This window comes from Elaeis guineensis, unplaced genomic scaffold (assembly GCF_000442705.2).
Source record: "Elaeis guineensis isolate ETL-2024a unplaced genomic scaffold, EG11 Super_Scaffold_1000033, whole genome shotgun sequence".
NCBI classification, from domain to species: Eukaryota; Viridiplantae; Streptophyta; class Magnoliopsida; order Arecales; family Arecaceae; genus Elaeis; species Elaeis guineensis.
The window spans coordinates 3,314,654-3,336,423 of record NW_027332424.1 but is presented as its reverse complement, the minus strand read 5'-3'; the positions used below and the strand labels follow the sequence as shown (position 1 = coordinate 3,336,423).

Here is a 21,770-nt window from a genome sequence, read left to right as displayed (position 1 = left end):
TAGCACCAAGGGACAGACCTCATAATTAGAGATCATAGCGAAACCATAGAGGCTGCTAGGCTTTTAGCTGTGATTTGAGCATAACAAATTGTTCTAAAACTAGCAACATCTTACTAGGCTGCCTCCTTGTATGGTTTCTTTCATAACGTGCAACCATCCGAAGGCCTTCCATTCAGGTTTAGCTGGCTCCATTTGATCTTCTTTGATTCACAGGGTTCGGAGAGCATCATGCTTCCTGATGTCAGATAACAAACTCCTATCTGCTAGGATCCCTTGATCTCTTCACAGTCCCTCTAAATATGAGGATATGATGTCAACAAATGTCTCATTCCAGTAACACACACACATACACGCACACACAAGTATCACTCTATAATGGAAAATCTTTGCCAAACTTATGTCAGAGAGCATTAAACTCTCATTATGGAGCTCTCCAATCTAACAAGTAGAAACGACCCTGCAAGCTGTAAATGTGACCAAGCCCCTTCTTTTCAGTTGCAAAGTATTTTACCGCATTCATGTAACATAAAATACCCGATGAGGATATATAGGTGATCAATATTTCCAACGAACTCATGTCTCAGATAGGCATAATCAATAACTACTACAAAAGAATAACAGGCAAGTCATTGAACAGTAATGAAACAAAACACTAGGTTCTCTCAGCCATAACCACATACTGGGCAGAATACATATGCTTACAGCCCTAGCTAATGCTAAAGGTATGCCACGTAACAGCTCGACAGAATGAAAATGAACACTTCATGGTCAGCACCATATCCTGATAGGAACAATGACAGCAGGTGGAATGGGCTTTGTTTTTAATGTTGGTAAGGATTGTTGCCGTCACTACCAAGGTTTCAAATCACCCACTGGACCAGCTGTCCAGTTCAAGATTTTCTCACCTCGTTTCAGGTAAGCATTCCTAGGATGTGGAAGCTTACGAGCCAACCCGTTCAATATCTGATGGAAGGCATCCCCAGGTTGGGCAGGCTGTGGGAACAACATAGCCTGCTTCATTGAAGGGTTGGCAAGTAATCTTTGTTTCCTTAATATAACATCTGGTGGTATTGAAGTAAGGATTGTGTCCAACTTGGGCACATCCTTCTCAGCTACAAACACACCAATCTCTTCCCATGGGATTGCATCTGCAAAAGGTAGCACAATATCATCTGCTATGATTACTGGGATGCAGCCAAAGATCACTCCTTCCACCAATCTGGGGCTCCATGGGGCCCAACCCAAGGGGCATAAGCAGAAAACAGCCCGTTGCATGTCTTCATAATAAGTAATTGGGTGTTCAGTAGAGATGTCAAATAAAGGGTTGTCCTTAAAGTTCTCCCACACCGATGCCCGAGCACCTCTGTTCAACAAAAAATTAATGTAGGTGATCAATTAAAATAATCAAATCCTATAGCCTTAGGATATGTAAGATTTTTTTTTTTTTTTTTTTTTTTTGAACTTCTACCTTGCATAGTAACCACCCTCTGGATCATTGCCCACATCGTAGAATAAACCACGGAAGTAAACAAAGATAGATCGAGGAGTGTCTGGAGGAATCAAGTGAGCCTGCATTTTCTGTGGAGGAGCATATGGAGGAATGATGATGGAACCCTCCTTTAAGCAAACATGGTTCCGTTGACCGAAGGTCTGAACCAACGTAGCACGTTGCAGCAAGGGCAGAATTCCACGTTCGATAGCTTTCTCTTCCTGGAACCATGATGTTTATTACATGAAAGGCAAGAGAGTAGGAATTTTACTAATAACAAATTGTGCTGTAATGATAACAGGAAAGGTGTAAACGATGCACCAAAAGTTCCAAAAGTTAAATAAAAGAAAAAAAAAGATAAAATTATTCATACATCCAACACTAGCTATGTAGAGATGGTGGTAACAAGAAATAGCAGCAACAAAATAAACAAATAATATAAATTATTCACATATTGGTAAAAAGATTGTGAAAGAAATTTTTGTAATGTAATGAATAAATCAACCTTTTGGGAAATAACACACATCAATATCCTATTAATCATGATTCCTTAGAAAAGTCTTCATTGCTTTAAGGAATTATGTGCTGTGGCTTCAAGGAAGAACTTCTAGAACTGGAATTTGTAATTTCGCATGGGTTGCAACCCAATGAAATCAATATCCAAAGGCCAATTTCTTACCTGATAATGGAAGCATGCCCCAAAGTCATGTGGAACAACAAAAAAGTGATCAGCCCCTTCTGATCTATTCCAGTAAGGCCAGTTTGAGGCAATTAGCTGGATAGCACTTCGCATCATTCTTGGTGATTTAAAGGGCAAAGGAAGACCATTTGGAGTCAGGTCACAAGTTGTATATACCGGTGTATAAAACCAATCAGCTTCTTCAGGATTAAGTGTTCGGACTGGACTATATAATAAGAATCGATGCATGAAGATTTCTGCAGCAAACATGTGAGTAAGGCACCTAGAATCCTTCTGCAGAATCTTCTTGTTGTATTTGCTAGGCAGCTCATAAACAAACACCTTCAGCCTTCCGACAGGATCATCTTCTAGCACATCACCAGCACTCCCTACATTTTAGTGACCAATAACACCATTAGAACAAGGGTATGGGGCCTTTAGTCGATACTTTCAGACAGCTTCAGCCCAAGATACCTGAGATTAACATATTCTAAGAAAGCAGTAAAGTTCCAAATAGCAATGAAAAGTTCCAAGAAGGAATGAGTACTAAGATAATTCCTAAATGCACATGGAAAAGAAATGCTTCACATTTAGTCACAAAGAAGCATCTCAAACAATCTGAATTCGAATGTTTTCCATCTGTAGCTATTAAAAACAGTCCATAAAACATTCCAAGAATGATTCTAATATACCAAAAAATACATTAATATAGTCTTTGATCAGGAAATTCTATCAGATGGAAATCCAACCTGCCATCATCACAAGTTCTAGATACAAGACCCAAATAAAAAGTTATTCTGATTACTACTGGTTCTGGAAAAAGGCATATTTTCACCTGAAACTGATGCAAACAAAATATACACAATATGACCAATCACAAAGATTCCAAACAAATGATAATGGTGAATCATAATAACCCAGGAACTGCAATGACAAATTTCATGAGATGCAGTCCCAAGTGCCAGCAAAACAATATAGAAATTTCAGGTTCAAACTTTAGCCAAGATAAGCCACAAGGTTACCAAGGCTAATGTTTTCTTATAATTATATACCTCAGTTTGTGATCATGACTACATTTTACACCTACAACCAAATGAATTAAGACTTCTTGACCTGATTTTGATAGAGCCAGTAGAAAAATTAATCTAGTGGGAAAAAATAGAAATGTAAAATATTTATTACTTCCTTATTATAGAGGACCCAAATACAACAATATGTCTAGTTCCATTCAAAATGAAAGTGAGGCAATGAGGTTCTTCACCATTTTCCATTCAATCATACTTTAACCTTTCACAGTGAAGAATATACCGAACCTCCTCTTTGATATTCCTCCTCCAAATAGTTGCCTAAAATCTGCTCCTTCAAATATTTTTGCCATGAAACTGAATATAAACTTATAATCATCATCATCATTCTTCTACAAGCCTTTTACCATCAAATACAGGGACAGCTATAAAGCAGAACTCTAACCTGAGAAGGCTCTGTAGAAGGATTGAGCAGATTATACAACTAGCTGTCAACATGACAACAATCCTCTAGAAATTTATACCAATTTCCTGGCCAAGGAAATTTAAGCATGACAGGATGCTAAATGAAACCCCTATGATCAGTTGGCAAGGATGGAATTCCACCTTATTGGTCACATTTAATGTTCATTATATCAAGGAGCAACCCTCAAATTGCCCTTGACTTGCAAAAGGTCTAGATGAATGGGTAAGATGATGCTTTTGACAAAGGAAGTTGCGTGCATCTTAAAGACACAAAGCCAAATAGATATATGAAATCAGAATGATACATGCAGCTAATCATCAAAAGATAGCTTTATCCAGGGTAATGCCTTAACAATTAATATAATCTGTAGGTCAAATGTTTACCACCTTCCACCAATGCCTACATTCTGTCCCTTTGGAGGGTACCTTGGAGCATTGTTTCTGTGTTGCGTGAGTATAAGCAACACAGAATCTAGGGAGAATGCCTAGATTCTCTCTCTGCCCACCAATACTGAATTTCAAAGGATGTCCCTGCGCATGGGTCTCCCTGCTCACCAATACTAAGTTTCAAATGATGTTGCTATTTTATTCAAATTAGATTAGTTGAAATCAACATTAATTTACAAAGGTTTGATGTCAGGCAGATTCTCAAAAATCAACGGATCGTCCCAAACCATGCATCTGATACTGACTAGGTGCAATAGGCTTATCAGATGGTTGTAGGTATTGGTTAAGAACAACACAAATGTTTTACTTTGCTCAGATTTTATGATTTGAAAGCCAACATAAATTATTCTCAGGAAAACAGCTGAGCCAACAAGCCTTAATTTCAGTCACGAATTCCAATTCTGAAATAATCATGCCTCTCTAAAACTAAAGAAAACTTGCACAAGCCTATGTATAATAATGATAACAAGCAATAGGAATTTATGTAAATGCATGACTCGGACAATTATGATGAAGTACGACAAGGTGGAGTAATTACAAAAACATAGAACAAATCATCATGTTTTCTCTCCATATGTAATTGTAGAAATAAAGAGTTGGGTAACTCTATTTCATGAGAAAATATAAACCACGCCTTGGAGTTAGGAGAACAGCATAACATGATAAGCAAGAGCAGCTGAGGAAGTCAGACAATTACCAACATAGAAACTCCATATCGAGCAACAAGCCAACATGACACACACACACACACACACACACACACACACACACACAAAAAAAAATGAAAAGAAAGAAAAAAAGAAAAGAAACCTACTACTACAAATAATAAAAGAAACTACGCGTCCTTGTTTTTCCTGTTCAGAAAATTCTATCTTCACACTGTGGTAGTATCTACAAGTTGCATATGACAGTTGAAAACGTCACACTATGACATAAATCTAATAAGATGCAGAACATTATCACATTTTGATGGAAGTAACACGCCGATCAACCCACATTCAAGCTTCCCTAACTTATAACATCGATAAAAGCTAAACATGACGCACACATCATTGCAGCTTCTTTACTTCAACACAATCAAAAACCACAACAAGCACAATTTATTTAACGATCAACTAAGTACACATGCAGAGAACGAGCCTAATCCAATCAAGTTCTCAATCAACACAGATCCCAATCCAGAACCCAAACAAAACTGTAACTCATTGCACATGGAGTACAAAAATTGCATACCGCCACCAAATCTCAATTCATCAAATCCAACTCCATAATCCGCATGCGTAATGACGAAAAGAAGAAATTCATATCAAACTAAATCCATCAACAAATTTCAGACAGAAATTCGATCCAAATCTAATTAAAGCAGTAAACGAACGAGCACGATAAAGAAAAACACAATGATCAAAATGTACCGGAAATTCTCTCGGTGCGGTGCCTTTGTTCCAGCTCCTGAACACTAATCGTTCCAAGAAGAGAAGAGAGAAGGAGAAGGGCCAGAAGCCATGACCCCTTCCCCATATCCCCCTACCCCAATCCCCGGCTCCAGGCACTAAAAGGAAGAGAAAGGCGACTACTTTCCACCAAACAGGAAGGGAGTCAGTCGTCGGTGAGCGATTTAGGGCAGAGGAGAGAGTTGTCTCGGTCTCCTATCGGTGGGAATGAGAGCGAACAGAGAGAATGGGAGGTGGCGAGGGTACAAACCAATAAGAAAAAGTAGGGCGACAAGGGATTGGTTTGCTCCCTGTAGATTCTGTAGACTGGGCTCAAGGAAGGGAAGAAGACCAGTTGAGGTTGGAGTAAGGAAGTTTTTATAGTTTTTATTTTTTATGCTTTTCTCGGTGACCGGAGGCAGGGGGATTAAGGAAAAAAAAAAAGTGGTTTTATGGACGATAAATTATTGCATGGGCCAGGTCCAACTGGACCAGAGCAAATCCCGGGGTGGATAACGCGCAATCAGGAATTGATGAAAGACAACGGGCAATGTGGCATGTTATCCACCGTGGGATTTGGTGCGGTCCATTTAAACATGGTCACTTTAGACTTTGTGGACCAGCTCCTAAGAGCCTGGGGTTGGGTTGGAAGTGGAGGGGAAGTTGACCTCAACAACCGGAGAAAGTGGTAAACGGGTAATAAGCAACCAAGGGGCTCCTTCCTTCATGCAGCACTTTTTCCATCCCTGAGCCACCAAATCCCACCATATCATGCTCAATATTCAAGGTCTTTGTGGATGTCTATAACCAAAATCCTAGAAGTAATCCAAGCTCAGATAGCTTGGGAGGTAAGCAAGTAGAAGTCTCTCGACATGTATCTCATCCACCAACCTAGGAGTGAGCTTCGGGTTATCCTAAAGAGGCTCCAGGGGATAAGACTTTTGGGCCCGAGGCTCGTTGTGAGAAGGGTTTGGGTCATAGGAGCCCATATGAAACTCAAGCACTCTACGTTGTCAGAATCAATTTCAAGAATATTGAAGATTAAGCGATCCAATCTATTGGTGAGAGATCCACTATTGAAAATTATGTCCTAAAGCTAATCATTTGATGATCGTGCTAATTATAAATGTATATGAATTGATGAATAATAAAATTATTTGATATTTTTTATCACAAAGATACATCTTCTAACGAACTCCTATGTTGCGATGAAGTCTTTAGGACTACTTTGATCAATAAAGGAGATTTATCGCATAATCCTTAAATTGATTTGTGACCAAACGATAGCTATTACTAGGACGATAGTGATATCAAGTGTAGGTCGTTGTGTGCCATATACATTGGTTGTCCTTGTAACCAAATAATATGGAGATACTGATATGGCATGCAGGTGAGATGTAAGAGTACATCGTCACTGAACGTGACCAATTGCAGAGCATTCTACTATCCAAGATAGCTCGCGAAGGGTATGGGTATAAGTGTCCCTCCGACCTGAGATCACCACGGTGACTTACAAGAAACTCACTGTACTTTGGTGCCGGACTAACTGAATTTTTAATTCAGTGATAGAAGATTTCTGAGTATAGTCAAGTACTTGTCAAGTCGGTGTGTGAGTCAAGATAGGATTGACCCCTCCAAATTAGTAGGAGATATGCATCAGTGTATTTCAATTTAGCAGAACCTGGATCCGAGTAATCCATGTGATGGATTTGAAAAAGATTGAAATATAATGTGGATAACTTATGTAGGATTGACAGTTAGATCCTAGGTCGTTCTCGAGTATTAGGATCAAAGGGATGAATTATACGGTAACCATATGCCAATAGGTTCTTAAATATTGCTTCACCATCATTCGACCTATCTAGATATCGGATCATCATTGCTAGATGGTTACATCGATTAGTTCAGAAAGATGTTCCTATGCTATCGGCTTAGATTCGAACCTATGGGGTCACACTCAAAAGAAGTTTCTGACTGATTATATGGCTGATCAACGATTGAGAATCGTTCAAGGACTTAATCATCAATTTGATTGATGGTTACTCTTATGCAAAAGTTGTAATAAATTAATTCACAAAGTGTTAGTAAATTAATAGAGAATTAATTAGCAATTAGATTGCTAATTAGCTCAATTTGATTGAGCAAAGAGGATTAAATAAAATCTAATTGAATTGGATTAAATTAGGTTTGATCCGATTAGGTTATGAGATGATCTATCACTAAGAGAAAATTATCTCTGATTTGATCAGGATTTTAATTCAATCAATTTTTAATTTGATTAAAATTTGATTAAAAATTTATGAGCCTAATTAGATTTGATTTTATATATTTTATTTGGACTAAACCAGATGTGATTTGGTTTGGATTCAAATAAGGAAATTAAGAGTCCTTATTGGAATAGGACTCTTCTCCCTGTGCCAATCCAGATTGTATGCCATATATCTCCACATACAAAATTATTTTATATGATATTTTTTCACACCAAAGAGTCCTTTCCCTTATCTATCTCACATCCAAATATGATTTAGTTTTGATAAAAGAAAGATTCTAAAATTAGATTTTAAAATATTCCTTATCAGGAGAATCTGTTCTCATCCAGATCAACCTCTCCATGCCAATAATTTTTTTCTCCTTATATGTGACATTGAGAATTTGTAAATCGGAGAGTTTTACGTAAAAAAATATAAGAAGGGGTGTCCCATATTTTTTTGATATATTTTTTGGATATAAAATTATGAAGGGAGGCAGAATCCTGTAAGAGTCCAAGATCATTAGGACTCTTCACCCCACCTCCTTACATGCCTATAAAAGGGGCTTTTATGGTTTCTTTTATGTGTGTAAGATACAGAAGAGAGCTCTTCATGTGGTAGAAGTTTGGGTATGATGTATAGCATGAAAAATAGAGAGGAGGATCCTCTCTCTTGGGGTATGCATAAAAATTTGAATTTCAGATTTTTGATTCTAAGGATTTGGGAGGAGAAATAAATTAGAAAAAAATTATTTTCTTCTTTATCTTTCTTCCACCTTTTCATCTCCTTTAGAAGTCCATCTTCAATCTCTGAAAAGATTCTAGAGATTTGAAGAAAAGATCCAGATCAGTCAAGAAGAAGGTCTTCATGCGAGTTAGCACTCCCGAGAAAATCGATCAGATCGGGACTTCGAGTGGATTTTTCATAGAGGTCGGATGTGTGTGCGGCTATGAGCAACAAGCAAAGATCCTCTCTATCATGTTTCTCAATAGTGAAGATGTCGATCCATGATTAGGTATAGAGTTCTGAACTCAGATTAGAAGTAGATATGATCTATGCTCATATGCATGCATGCTGATTTTGTCTTCAGATTATTTCAGATTTTATATGCAACATAACATGTCATAGATCCTAGAGTAGCTGATTTATGTTAGATGTGTGCCCTAGATGCCAGATTGACTGATACATTCCTGTACAAATCTAAGGACAAATTTATAATTTTGACTATAAATCAATAAATGGGTTATTCTTCTATCACATTGTGTACATTGTGTCTGTGATACATCATTTGAGTTAGTAGGAATGTCAATTCATATTTTTAAGAGTTGAAAATTTAAGGCATGAATTTACATAACTAACTTATAAACAGCTCCTGACCATAGGATCATCACGAGGATGGTGATCGATCCGGAAGGTTGGTGTATGATCGCTTCCTTAGGATAGATGTGTCTTGAGTCTACGGTGTGGAGACACCAAGTGAGAGTACAGATATTCATTTAGAATGAGAGTACTGAGCGTGACCACCTCGAGCAGTCATAAGGAAGTCTACCTTCTCGTCGATGACTAGCTCGATGCTGCAGCTGTGTGTCTAGTTCTTTGACCTGAGATACATCGACAGTTCACCTTGAGTGTGTTATAGTTTGACTACATCATAACTCAGTCTCCTAGCCATTCGAAATCCTGAGGTGTATGTTGGTTGTAGCATATTCATTGTAGAAATCAGATCGCACCAAGATGGGATCTATCAACATCGGTAGATGAGAGGAGTAGTCCTATGATGATCGAAAGATCGAGTCCTTAAGTCCATGGCCATGGCAGAGTGAAATAATGGAAAAGAGTTTTATATTAGATTTCACATCAGACTCGATCAATCGATTGATTCATATGACTGATGTTGGGTTTGACGAGTTCACCTTAACCCTAATTCAGTCGGGACTCATGATAGAGGAACTAAATCACACAGTAGCTACACCAAGAGGTTCGTCTTCAGTACTAATGGGTTACCACCATATACTGCTAGGTGTCACTGGTAGATTTTGAGAGTAATTAGAATGATCTTGATGATCGATCATTATAATTGTCTGAATCAGAAGAGTTCTGGTCCATCGAAAAGAGTTTCGATGATGTCGATGATGAGATCACGACATATCTCATTACCATACAGAATTGAATCTAACTGGGTTATACTAACAAGGGTTAGGATCTGGATGTCATCAATTGGGCTAGCCCAATTGATTTGGATTAAATCCAATTCGGTTCAAGAAAATCATGCTAGCACTCGATTGAGCCTAACTTTCTCCTCGTGTAATCTTTTCTATCTCGATTAAGCCAAATATGATTTGACTCACCCAGAGAATCTTGAGAAGTTTCTCTCAGTCTAAATGAAGCTTGTTCAGCTCAGAAAAGTCTTATCTTAATTCATGAGATAAATTTAAGACAATACCTGCTAATTCCTGTCACCTGCCATTTTCATTTTAGGACATCTGTCAAATATTGACATATGGGTCTTAAACTGAAGGCTACTTGGCAAGAGCTCATTAAAGGATTTTTATGGAGTATCCATATGCCAAAACTACATTAAATTGGGTGCCATAATCAGATTATGGTGTGAGTCCAATTGGACTAAGTGGGCACCCCAAATGGATAAGGATGAAGAGTCTTGATCAACATGGACTAGTTGGCGCCAACCTTCCTTTGTGTTTATCCAAAGATGGCGCAACATAGGAGAGAGGGTGGATGTTCTTATCTGATGGGATCAAATGACATCACTCCATCAATCAAAATTTTTTTAGATTTATTGGAATTTTCTGATTGGTTGAATGATGTGGCACTGCGCAGTGCAGCATGGTCTATATAAACCCTGTCTGCGCCTAGGGTTTTATGTGATTGCACCAAACCCATCAAAGCTGCCACCCCTTTCCTCTTCTCTACATCCCATCTATAGCTCTCCTCTCCTCTTCACGTCAAGGAGTTGGACGTCCATCTGGCAAAGGTCTAAGGCGTGGTAACGCCTTGAACAGGAAGGCTGCAGGACTTCTTCACAGGCTGCTGCTCCAACTTCTGGAAGACTTTTGAAGATCTTCCTAATTAGATTTGGTTCTAATTTTGGAGCAGAGATTCATGAGAAGAAGAGGATCCAGATCTTGCCCAAGTGGATATTGGTAGAGGCCAAGCGATTAGTAGCTAAATCAGAACTTCAAGCTTGCTGCGATCATCTACAGGTAATCAGATTACCCTTGAGGTATTTTATTTTTTCTCATATTTTAGATTTATTTTAGAATTAATATCAGATAATAAAATTAGATCTAAAATAAATATAGGATAATTTTTTTTAAAAATTATTCCACCCCAGATTTGTGAAATCTGGAAGATCCTACAAGGAAAAAGGTGATTTTTCCTTCAACTGGTATTAGAGCCAGATTGATGGCTCAGTTTCAAATCTCATTTAGATATAATTTTAATTTTAATTTATTTGATATTAAAAAAATTTAGATATCACATCAGATGTGATAGGATCTGAAATCAAAATATTTAAAATTAAATCTGAGAAGTTCTAACATGCATGAGATGCATGACTAGACTAGGAATAGTTTGATCTATGAATAGTCTTGTAAGTTTATGTTTTAATGAGATTAAAATATGAATTAGATCTAATTTATTCTCTATTTTTTTGATATTATAAATATTATAATTAGATCAAAAAATAAAAAATAAAATTTTAATTATTACATAAGATTGATCTATTGCATGTCTAGACTAGTTGTAGAATGTTCTAGTAACTGTCTAGAATAAATTTTATGTTGAATAGTTCAATTTAAATTTTATTTTTTAGATGTTACATATGATGTATTAAATTGAAAGCATGTTAATTAGATCAGTTTTTGATACATGAGATGTATGCAAAGTATGTATTAGTTAGATCTTAAATTGTATATGTGATATGTAAATTTAGATCTAACTAGTTTTGTAGTTAAATTTATATTTCTGATTAAGGTGTTCTCATGGACGTCTGGTCATAAGAATAAAGTAGGGTTTAAAGGCCCTCTCCTCCATTCAATGAGATGTTCTTATGATGTGTAGGGATGCTGCGCGTTCATCCTTAATCAGAAATCAAAACTTACTTTTCTGCAAAACCTAGATCCTAAAATTCTAGGATTTAATTTACATATTTTGTTTATGAACCCAAGACTTAATTAATGAATTAAGCTTATGAAATTAAATTAGGTCTAAAATTGAGAATTTAGATCTAAGTCATTTTCATAAAATTGAGTTTGGACTTGGGTAGCTCAATTAGGTCTAGCGGTTGATCAAACCGAATCAACAGTTGGTTAGGTGGGATCATGAAAGCTAATAATTGACCAGTCTAATAAGATTAGGTTTGGGTCAAGGTCGAATCATATTTAGATGTGACTCGATCAAGTTAAGACCTAATTTGGCTCAGTGGTTAGAGCCTGGATTGTAGGCTAACTCAATTAGTCCTGGTTCGACAATTTGGTGTCTAAGATAAGTTGGACAGATGTGATCGACTGATTTTTAATTGGAAGCTACTCGACTCGAATGCATTCTTGTCGAGTTAATGACATATCCCTTCCATCGGTCTCACTTACCTGGCCATATGTGTCGATCCAGTTCTGATTTAAGGTGGCTAACAATTCGAGCTAACCCATGCCACTAGGTTAGTCATAATTGTTATGACTATGTCAAGTCAAGTTTAATGAGACCTAAATCAAATCTCCCTAAGAAAATATTAAGTCTAGGTCTTCCACCATTGTGGATGTGCGGACCCTTCCTGGGGTTGATTGTTCTCGGCTGGATATAGTGGCTCAGTTGCACCGAGAAGACACAACCATGTCCATTAGGCATTGGATGCTACGAATTAGAGGATGGGTTGGGTTTAATATTTCTTATACGGTGAGGGATCCAATCAGGAATCTAGTTCGTGCAAATGGTGGGTTTGACTTAACTAAGGATTGGAGTAATATTCGGGCACGGTGAGCTTCATGAATTAGAGACCAAGTTTTGGGTGCACCATGATTAGAGAATCATTGGACAAGAGTTGTTCACTCATCGGTTGACCCATCACCAATAACTGTTAGGTGAGGTGGTGAGCCAGTCGGTGAGACCGCACCACCCACTAGAAATCACTAATCATGGAGATTTTCACATCTCTACCAAGGGAGTGTAGGGATCTGAGAAAATAGTGAGAGCCTAATTTGTTTAAAAATGAAACCCTAAACAAATTGGTTAAGTCTGATTACAAAATCTAACTAAAAACTTTTGACTCTCTACAGGAAATATGTCTGCCTCAAACCCCCTGACCAAAATACTAGACACCCACAGATTGACTGGATCCAATTTTAAGGACTGATTGAGGAACTACAGAATTATTTAGGTTTCAAAAAATTGACCCGTGTCTTGGACCAGGACCCACCTGCCATGCCAGCACGTTCGACTGCTGAATAGAGAGCGTCTCTAGAAAAGTGGATGGATGATGATAACAAAGCAAGGTACTACATGTTGGGTGCAATGTCTGATGACTTGCAGCGCCAACATGAGAATATTTTGACTACCCGCCAAATGTTGGCTCACCTACAAGAGTTGTTTGGTGAACAAAGTCGCACAACCAAGTATTAAGTCTATCAAAGACTTTTTAAGACTAAAATGCATGATGGGCAGTCAGTCCAAGATATTGTTTGACAATGATCAAGAATCTTGAGGAGCTTGAGAAGCTCGATGTCATCTTAGACAAGATTTTTAAACTGATGTGATCCTTCAATCCTTGTCTGATGCATATGGTCAGTTCATCATGAACTTCCATATGCATAAGATATAGTGTACCTTGATCGAGTTAATGAACATGCTGGTTACGGCTGAGCTTTCGATGAAGGGTTCAAAAGGCTCAGTTCTTACTGTGGAACGGACTTCTTCTAAGAGAAAGTCTTTTGAAAGAAAAAAAAGTTGTGAAGAAGCAGAAGGTGGATGGAAAGAAGAAGAAGACAAACCCGAAGAAGAAGGGTGCTAAAAGGAAAAATATTTCCACTGCCAATCAGACGGCTATTGGAAGCGGAACTGTCCTCAGTACCTGGCCACCCTGAAGAACAAGAAAGATGGTCCTTCTGGAGGTATGCTCATTTTAGAATCTAATCTTACGATTTCTTCTGCATCCAGTTGGGTACTTGACTCTGTTCTAGTGCTCATTTGTGCACTTCTATGCAGGATCTTGAGGAGAGCAGGAGGCTGAGGGATGGGGAGATGATCCTACATGTCGAGAACAGAGCAAGAGTTGCTGCTGTGGCCGTAGGAACCTACCCTCTGCGATTATCGTTAGGATTAGATTTATTTCTTAGAGATTATTATTATGTGCCTGCAGCAAGCAGAAATTTGATTTTGTTTCATGTTTAGCACAAGAAGGCTATGTGATTAGCTTTCATAAGGACCATTGTAACATATTTTATGAAAATAATAAAGTTGCAAATAGTTTTTTATTAATGGTCTCTATCAGTTACATATTGATGTATCTGTATTTAATATCGAGCAAAATGTAAATGCCATAGGAATTAAAAGGCCTAGAGATAGTCTAAATGATAGGTATCTGTGGCACCTAAGGCTAGGTCATATAGCGGAAGACATGGTTAACAAATTGGAGAAATTCGGACTGTTGAGTCCATTGACTTTCGAGTCATATCTAGTTTGTGAATCATGCCTTCAAGGCAAATGACCAAACTCCCTTTTGTAGGACATGGGGAAAGGGCCATAGACCTACTTGCCCTAGTACATATGGATGTGTGCGGCCCATTTGATGTGCTGACTAGAGGCAACTATGTCTACTTCATCACTTTTACCGATGATATGTCTAGGTACGGATATGTATTTCTAATGAAACACAAGTCTGAAGCCTTTGAAAGGTTCAAAGAATTGAGACATGAAGTAGAAAAACAAACAGAAAAGCCCATTAAGGTTCTTCGATCAGATCGAGAAGGTGAATACCTTAGTCGAGAGTTTCTAGACTATCTTAAGGACAATGGCATAGTCTCTCAATGGACTCCACCTAGAACGTCACAACTCAACGGGGTTTCAGAATGGAGAAACTGACCCTATTAGATATGGTCGTTCCATGATGAGCTTCACGGACCTCCCTGAATTTCTTTGGGGATATTATCTCATGATAGCAATATATGTATTGAATAGGGTTCCATCTAAAATCGTTCCTACCACACCATATGAGATATGGCATGGTAAGAAGCCAAGTCTGAATCATCTCAGAATTTGGGATTGTCCAGCTCATGTCAAGAGACAGCAGGCGGACAAGTTAGAGTTCAAATCTTTTAGAGCTCGATTCATAGGATATCCTAAAGAGTCATTAGGATACTATTTTATATTTCGAAAGACCACAATGTGATTGTGAGTTGAAATACTATTTTTCTTGAAAAACAGTTTATTCAAGATGGTGGCATCGAAAGAATAATTAAGCTCAAAGAGAATGTCTCCCAAGAGCAACGAGCTAAAGAACCTAAGGAACCCAATCAATTAGAACCAGTCCTAACACAACCTCTTCCACCTCGTAGATCGACTAGGGTTTTTCGTCCTCCTGAAAGGTACTTAGGTACCATACAAAAGGATGTAGAGAAATATTTCTCATGGGAAATGGGGCTCATGTGATGATCCCAAGACCTATGACAAGGCGATATCAGATATCGACTCCGAGAAATAGTTAGAGGCAATGAGATCAGAAATTGACTCGATGCACTCAAATCAAGTCTGGACCTTGGTAGATCCACCTGAAGGTATTGTACCTATTGAGTGTAAATGGATCTTCAAGAGAAAGATAGGTGTAGATGAAATGTAGAGACATTAAGGCTAGGCTCGTGTGAAAGATTATAGTCAGCGCAAAGGCATTGACTATCAGGATATCTTCTCGTCTGTAGCATGCTAAAATCCATCCGCACATTGCTTGCTGTTGCAGCCATTTCGATTATAAAATATGACAGATGGACGTGAAAATGGTTCTTAAATGGACATCTTGAGAAGATATCTATATGGAACAGCTACTTGGTTTCACATCCAGTGATGATGATCACAAAGTCTGCAAGCTGCAAAGTCCATTTATGGACTTAAGCAAGCATCTCGAGCTGGAATACTCATTTCAATGATGTGATCAAAATATTTGATTTCATCAAGAACGAGGAGGAACCATGTGTGTTCAAAAAGATCAGTGGGAGCGCAGTTGTCTTCCTCGTATTGTACGTAGATGACATCCTCCTAATTGGGAATGACATTCTCATGTTGACCTCAGTCAAAGTATGGTTGTCTAAAGAGTTCTCTATGAAAGATCTAGGAGAGGCATCCTTTATATTGGTATTAAGGTCTATAGAGATAGACCAAATAGGATGCTGGGACTTTCACAGAAATATACATAGAGGAGGTGCTAAAAAGTTTAGCATGAAAACTCCAAAAGAGGTTTAGTACCTTTTAGACATGGCATTCATCTCTCCAAGAAGATGTGCCCTAGCACACCTGAGGAATTGAACGCATGAGCAAAATCCCTTATGCTTCGGCAATAGGGAGCCTCATGTATGCCATGCTATGTACACGACCTGATATAGCCCATGCTGTGAGTGTCACAAGCAGATATCAGTCGAATCCAACGAAGAGCACTGGACTTCTGTGAAATGTATCCTTAAGTACTTGAGAAGGACTAAGGATATGTTTCTAGTCTTTGAAATGGAGAACTCCAGATTCAGGATATACAGACTCAGACTTTATGTCTGATATAGATGATCGAAAGTCGACATCTGAGAGTCTGTTCATTTGCAATGGTGGTGCAGTTAGCTGGAAGAGTTCAAGCAGACGGTGATTGCAGATTCCACCATGGAGGCAGAGTATATTACTGCATCGAAAGCTGCGAAGGAGGCATTCTGGTACAAAAAGTTTGCCAGAGCTTGGAGTGATGTCATCGGATGCCATCCCTCTTTACTGCGAAATAATGGTGCCATAGCCCTAGCTAAGGAGCAAGGTCTCACCAGAAGTCCAAGCATATCAAGCGGCAATTCCATCTGATCCGTGATTACCTTGAAAAAGATTATGTCGAGATAAGAGAGTCGACTCCACAGACAATGTGGCAGACCACTGACAAAGCCATTGGGCCAGCAAAAGATGAAGCCCACCTTGAGAAGATGGGACTTAGATATGTAGCCAATTGGCATTAGGTCAAGTGGGAGTTTGTTAGATATGTGCCTAATGCCAGATTGGCTGACACATTCCTGTACAAATCTAAGGGTAAATTTATAATTTTGACTATAAATCAATAAATGGGTTATTCTTCTATCACATTGTGTACATTGTGTCTGTGATACATCCTTTGAGTTAGTAGGAATGTCAATTCATATTTTCAAGAGTTGAAAATTTAAGGCATGAATTTACATAACTAACTCATAAACAGCTCCTGACCATAAGATCATCACGAGGATGGTGATCGATCGGAAGTTGGTGTAAATCGCTTCCTTAGGGTAGATGTATCTTGAGTCTACGGTGTGGAGATACCAAAGCGAGAGTACAAATATTCGTTGAGAATGAGAGTACTGAGCGTGACCACCTCGAGCAGTCATAAGGAAGTCTACCTTCTCATCGATGACTAACTCGATGCTGCAGTTGTGTATCTAGTTCTTTACCTGAGGTGCATCGATAGTTCACCTTGAGTGTGTTATAGTTTGACTACACCATAACTCAGTCTCCTAGCCATTCAGAACCTGAGGTGTATGTTGGCTGTAGCATATTCATTGTAGGAACTAGGTCGCACCAAGATGGGATCTATCAACCTCATAAATGAGAGGAGTAGTCCTATGATGATCGAAAGATCAAGTCCTTAAGCCCATGGCCATGGCAGAGTGAAATAATGAAAAAAGAGTTTTCAATTAGGGTTTCACATCGGACTCAGATCGATCGATTAATTCATATGACTGATGTTGGGTTTGATGAGTTCACCTTAACCCTAATTCAGTCAGGACTCATGATAGAGGAACTCAATCACACAGATAGCTGCATCGAGAGGTTCGTCCTTAGTTCTGATGGGTTGCCATCATATACTGCTAGGTGTCACTGATAGATTTTGGGAGCAATTAGAATGATCTTGATGATCGATCATTCTAATTGTCTGAATCAGAAGAGTTATGATCCATCAAAAGGTGTTTCGATGATGTCGATGATGAGATCACGACATGTCTCATTACCATACATAATTGAACCTAACTGGGTCACACTAATAAGGGTTAGGATCTGGATGTCATCAATTAGACTAGCCCAATTGATTTGGATTAGATCCAATTAGGTTCAAGAAAATCATGCTAGCACACGATTGAGCCTAACTTTCTCCTCGTGTAATCTTTTCTATCTCGACTAAGCCAAATATGATTTGACTCATCCAGAGAACCTTGAGAAGATTTTTCTCAGTCTAAGTGAAGCTTGTCCAGCTCAGAAAAGTCTTATCTTAATTCATGAGATGAATTTAAGACAACACCTGCTAATTCTTGTCACTTGCCATTTTTATTTTAGGATATCTGTCAAATGTTGACATATGGGTCTTAAACTGAAGGCCACTTGGCAAGAGCTCATTAGAAGATTTTTGTGGAGTGTCCACATGTCAAAATCATATTAAATTGGATGCCATAATCAGATTATGTCATGAGCCCAATTGAATTAAGTGGGCGCCCCAAATGGATAACGATGAAGAGTCTTGATCAACATGGACTTGTTGGCGCCAACCTTCCTTGTGCTTATCCAAAGATGGTGCCAATATAGGAGAGAGGGTGGGGTTCTTATCTGATGTGATCAGATGATATCACTCTACCAATCAAATTTTTTTTGAATTTATTAAAATTTTTTGATTGGTCGAATGATGTGGCACTGCGCAGCGCAGCAGGGTTTACATAAACCCTATCTGCGCCTAAGGTTTAAGAGATTGAACCAAACCCATCAAAGTTGCCACCCCCTTTCTTCTTCTCTATGTCCCATATATATCTCTCCCTCTCCTCTTCACGTCCAAGGAGTTGGACATCCATCTGAAAAAGGTCTAAGGCGTGGTGATGCCTTGAACAGGAAGGCTGCAGGACTTCTTCGACAGGCTGCTGCTCTAAATTTAGGAAGACTTTTGAAGATCTTTCTAATCAGATTTAGTTTTAATTTTTGGAGTAGAGATTCGTGAGAAGAAGATGATCCAGGTCCTACCTGAGTGAATACTGGTAGAGGCTAAGCGATTGCGTGGTTAAATCAGAACCTCAGGCTTGCTGCGGTCATCTACAGGGTAATCAGATTACCCTTGAGGTATTTCATGTTTTCTCATATTTTTAGATTTATTTTTGAATTAATATTAGATAATAAAATTATATATAGAGATTTAGATCTGAAATAAATATAGGATAATTTTTTTTTTAATTATTCCACCTCAAATTTGATGAAATCTTTAAGATCCTATAAGAAAAAAGGCAGTTTTTCCTTCAATCTCTACATTATTGGGAATAAAAGTTTAATTGTTATCTCTGTTCTCCATAAAGATTTGAAAGGTTATGAGAATCATCTTTAAGTATTTATAAAATACTAAGGATCAATGGCTCATTTATGAAGAATCTAATTTAAAATCTGTGAAATATTGATTTCAATTTCTAGTCAGATCGAAATGATAAAGTTGTGCCAGGTTATATTTTTATTCTAAAAAGAGGAGCGACATGTTGGAATGGTTCCATGCAGTATTCAGTAGCCATTTTTATTTACGATACAGTGTTCTTTACAACATTTGATGCTGGTAAAGAAGTTGTTTGGTGATGGAAGTTCATTAATGAGCTTAGAGAGGCACCCTCCATTGATGGTCTAATCCTTCCGTATTGACAGCAGTATTGGAGCCATAGCTCAAGCTGAAGAACTGATGTTTCATCCAAGAACCAAATACTTTTTATATTGCAATCACCTTGTTCGATAAGATCAAAATAAAGTTGATCTTAGGAAGATCGATCGAAAGGAGAACTTGACCGATCCATTGATTAAAGCAATCAGATCTAAAGCATTCGATGATCACAAATGGAAGATGGATATTTGATATCAATCTGATTGGCTTTAGTCGAAGTGAAAGTTGTTGAAAATTATGTCCTAAAGCCAATCATCTAGGTTGTAAATGATTGTGCTGAAAGAATAGTATCCTACAAGTCAATCGCATGGAGATGCGATGGGACATTCCTTTATTATCTTTCTGCTCATTTGCATGACATTAGTTATTTTATTTTTATGGGATATTATGTTTTTATCATTTGCTGCATCATTTTTATATGATTATGATAAACCCCATAGATTAAGAAAATAATTTTAGGGCCATGATGAGATCATACTAGTGAGACCTAAAATCTTGATAGCTCCAATCTAAAATATTCACAATTGTTGGATCATCGAGTTGGAGATTGATGACTCCGGTAAGACTGGTACATCCTATGTATGCTCGACGGAGAGGGTGGTTGATCTCACAATCACTTATGTGGTGATATTAATATAAGGATGTAGGTGCTCATTAGAGAATGAGTTTACTAAACTGACCTACAAAAGAACATCTGATGGAGCCTTACAGTATGTCAACAGATGGTTCTTCAGTGGAAGTGGTGCATATGATCCTTTGACTTGAGATCACCATGGTACCTTGTGTGCATGGACCCTTACTTTGGTTTATTCTCTAGCACATCATTTTGAGATATGTGTGGGATATTTTGGATATGGTGAAGTGTGCATGGAGGTTGTGAGTGGTCAATAAGGAATCGATCATTCCTTGTGGAAGAGAGAACATCCTATGTGATCTCATAGGATGGTGACTCTGAGAATCTCTGGCCAGAGCCAAAATGAATAGTAGAAAAGATTCTACTGGTTCATCAACTAAGTCATCATTATTGGATCGAGATACATATAGTTAGGTATTTGGATTTGACATACTTCTATACCCATAGCCTTTACGGGATGTTCTGTGATCGAAGGATTGAATTACACGGTAACTCAACATAGAAGGATAATTTTGATATTTTTATCAAATTTTAAATCTTTTGGATAGTCATGATATATTGATAGACATCAATCTGGACTTGTAAACTCCTCAGAATTAAAAGAGTTTAATTTTAAAATCAATTTGGAAGAGTCCTAGTTGATTGGGACTCTTGAGCTGACCTAATCCAATCAGATTAGGATTTCGACGAGAGTTTGGGTCCACTGCTGGCTAGATTTGGAACCCAATGGGTCACACACAATTAAAATTTAATTTTTATTTAATTAATTTAAATTTATTATAAATTTAATAGGTTAATTAAATTGCTAGCACATGAATTAACCCAAGTTCCCAATTGGGTTCAGTGCAAAGAAAATAGTGCTAATCTAGTCTTGTTGCCTTGACCTAATGTGATTAGATTTGAATCATCTAATTTATTAGTTGGTTTTATCTAATTTTATAGAAATATTTCACATGGAATCAACCTCCTCTATGTCAGACCACATGCATAAATATTGGTGGCATCATATTTATTTTGGGAATTGAGAAGGAGAGTCCTTTCTTACTCCTCTTAAAATTATTACATCTTCCACACATCCCTTATTTTTGTGCACCATCAGATGGTGCCTTGGGATATGGGATGTGGAAGAGGAGAGGGAGTCCTTCACTAGGAAGGAACTCCATGCCATTTTGAATATGGACGCCCCATGTATGGCATTGAGAAATGTAGAGTCCATTTCTTATGGGACTCTTAATTCCTTTTATATTCCACTCCTTTTTTTCTTCCCTCCACATGCCATATGATGGTTCTAGAAAATTGTTGGTGCAGAAGTGGAGGAGTTCTTCTGGTTGAAGGATCTTCCACACCTAGAGTTTCTATATAAAGAATTTATTCTTTATGGAAACAAAGGGATGGCACATGGGATGTGTTTGCGTGAATTAATTTCTCCCTTTATTTCACGTGCCATTTTATGGCGTTC

General features: G+C 38.0%; 1 protein-coding gene across 2 annotated transcripts; it reads right to left on the bottom strand.

Moving 5' to 3' along the window:
- Positions 1-521: 521 nt before the first annotated feature.
- LOC105035434 (probable beta-1,4-xylosyltransferase IRX10L) lies at positions 522-5,951 on the bottom strand. 2 transcript variants are annotated; one of them, XM_010910985.4, is made up of 4 exons: positions 5,518-5,951; positions 2,169-2,557; positions 1,469-1,710; positions 522-1,363 (listed from the first exon to the last, which is right to left on the bottom strand). In XM_010910985.4, the coding sequence occupies exons 1-4, from the start codon at positions 5,621-5,623 to the stop codon at positions 850-852; spliced, it is 1,251 nt and encodes a 416-aa protein (XP_010909287.1). In that variant the 5' UTR covers positions 5,624-5,951; the 3' UTR covers positions 522-849. The 2 variants fall into 2 exon arrangements, with proteins under 2 accessions (XP_010909287.1, XP_019702898.1); XM_019847339.2 differs by having other exon boundaries at positions 2,169-2,642; positions 5,518-5,949.
- Positions 5,952-21,770: the final 15,819 nt, after the last annotated feature.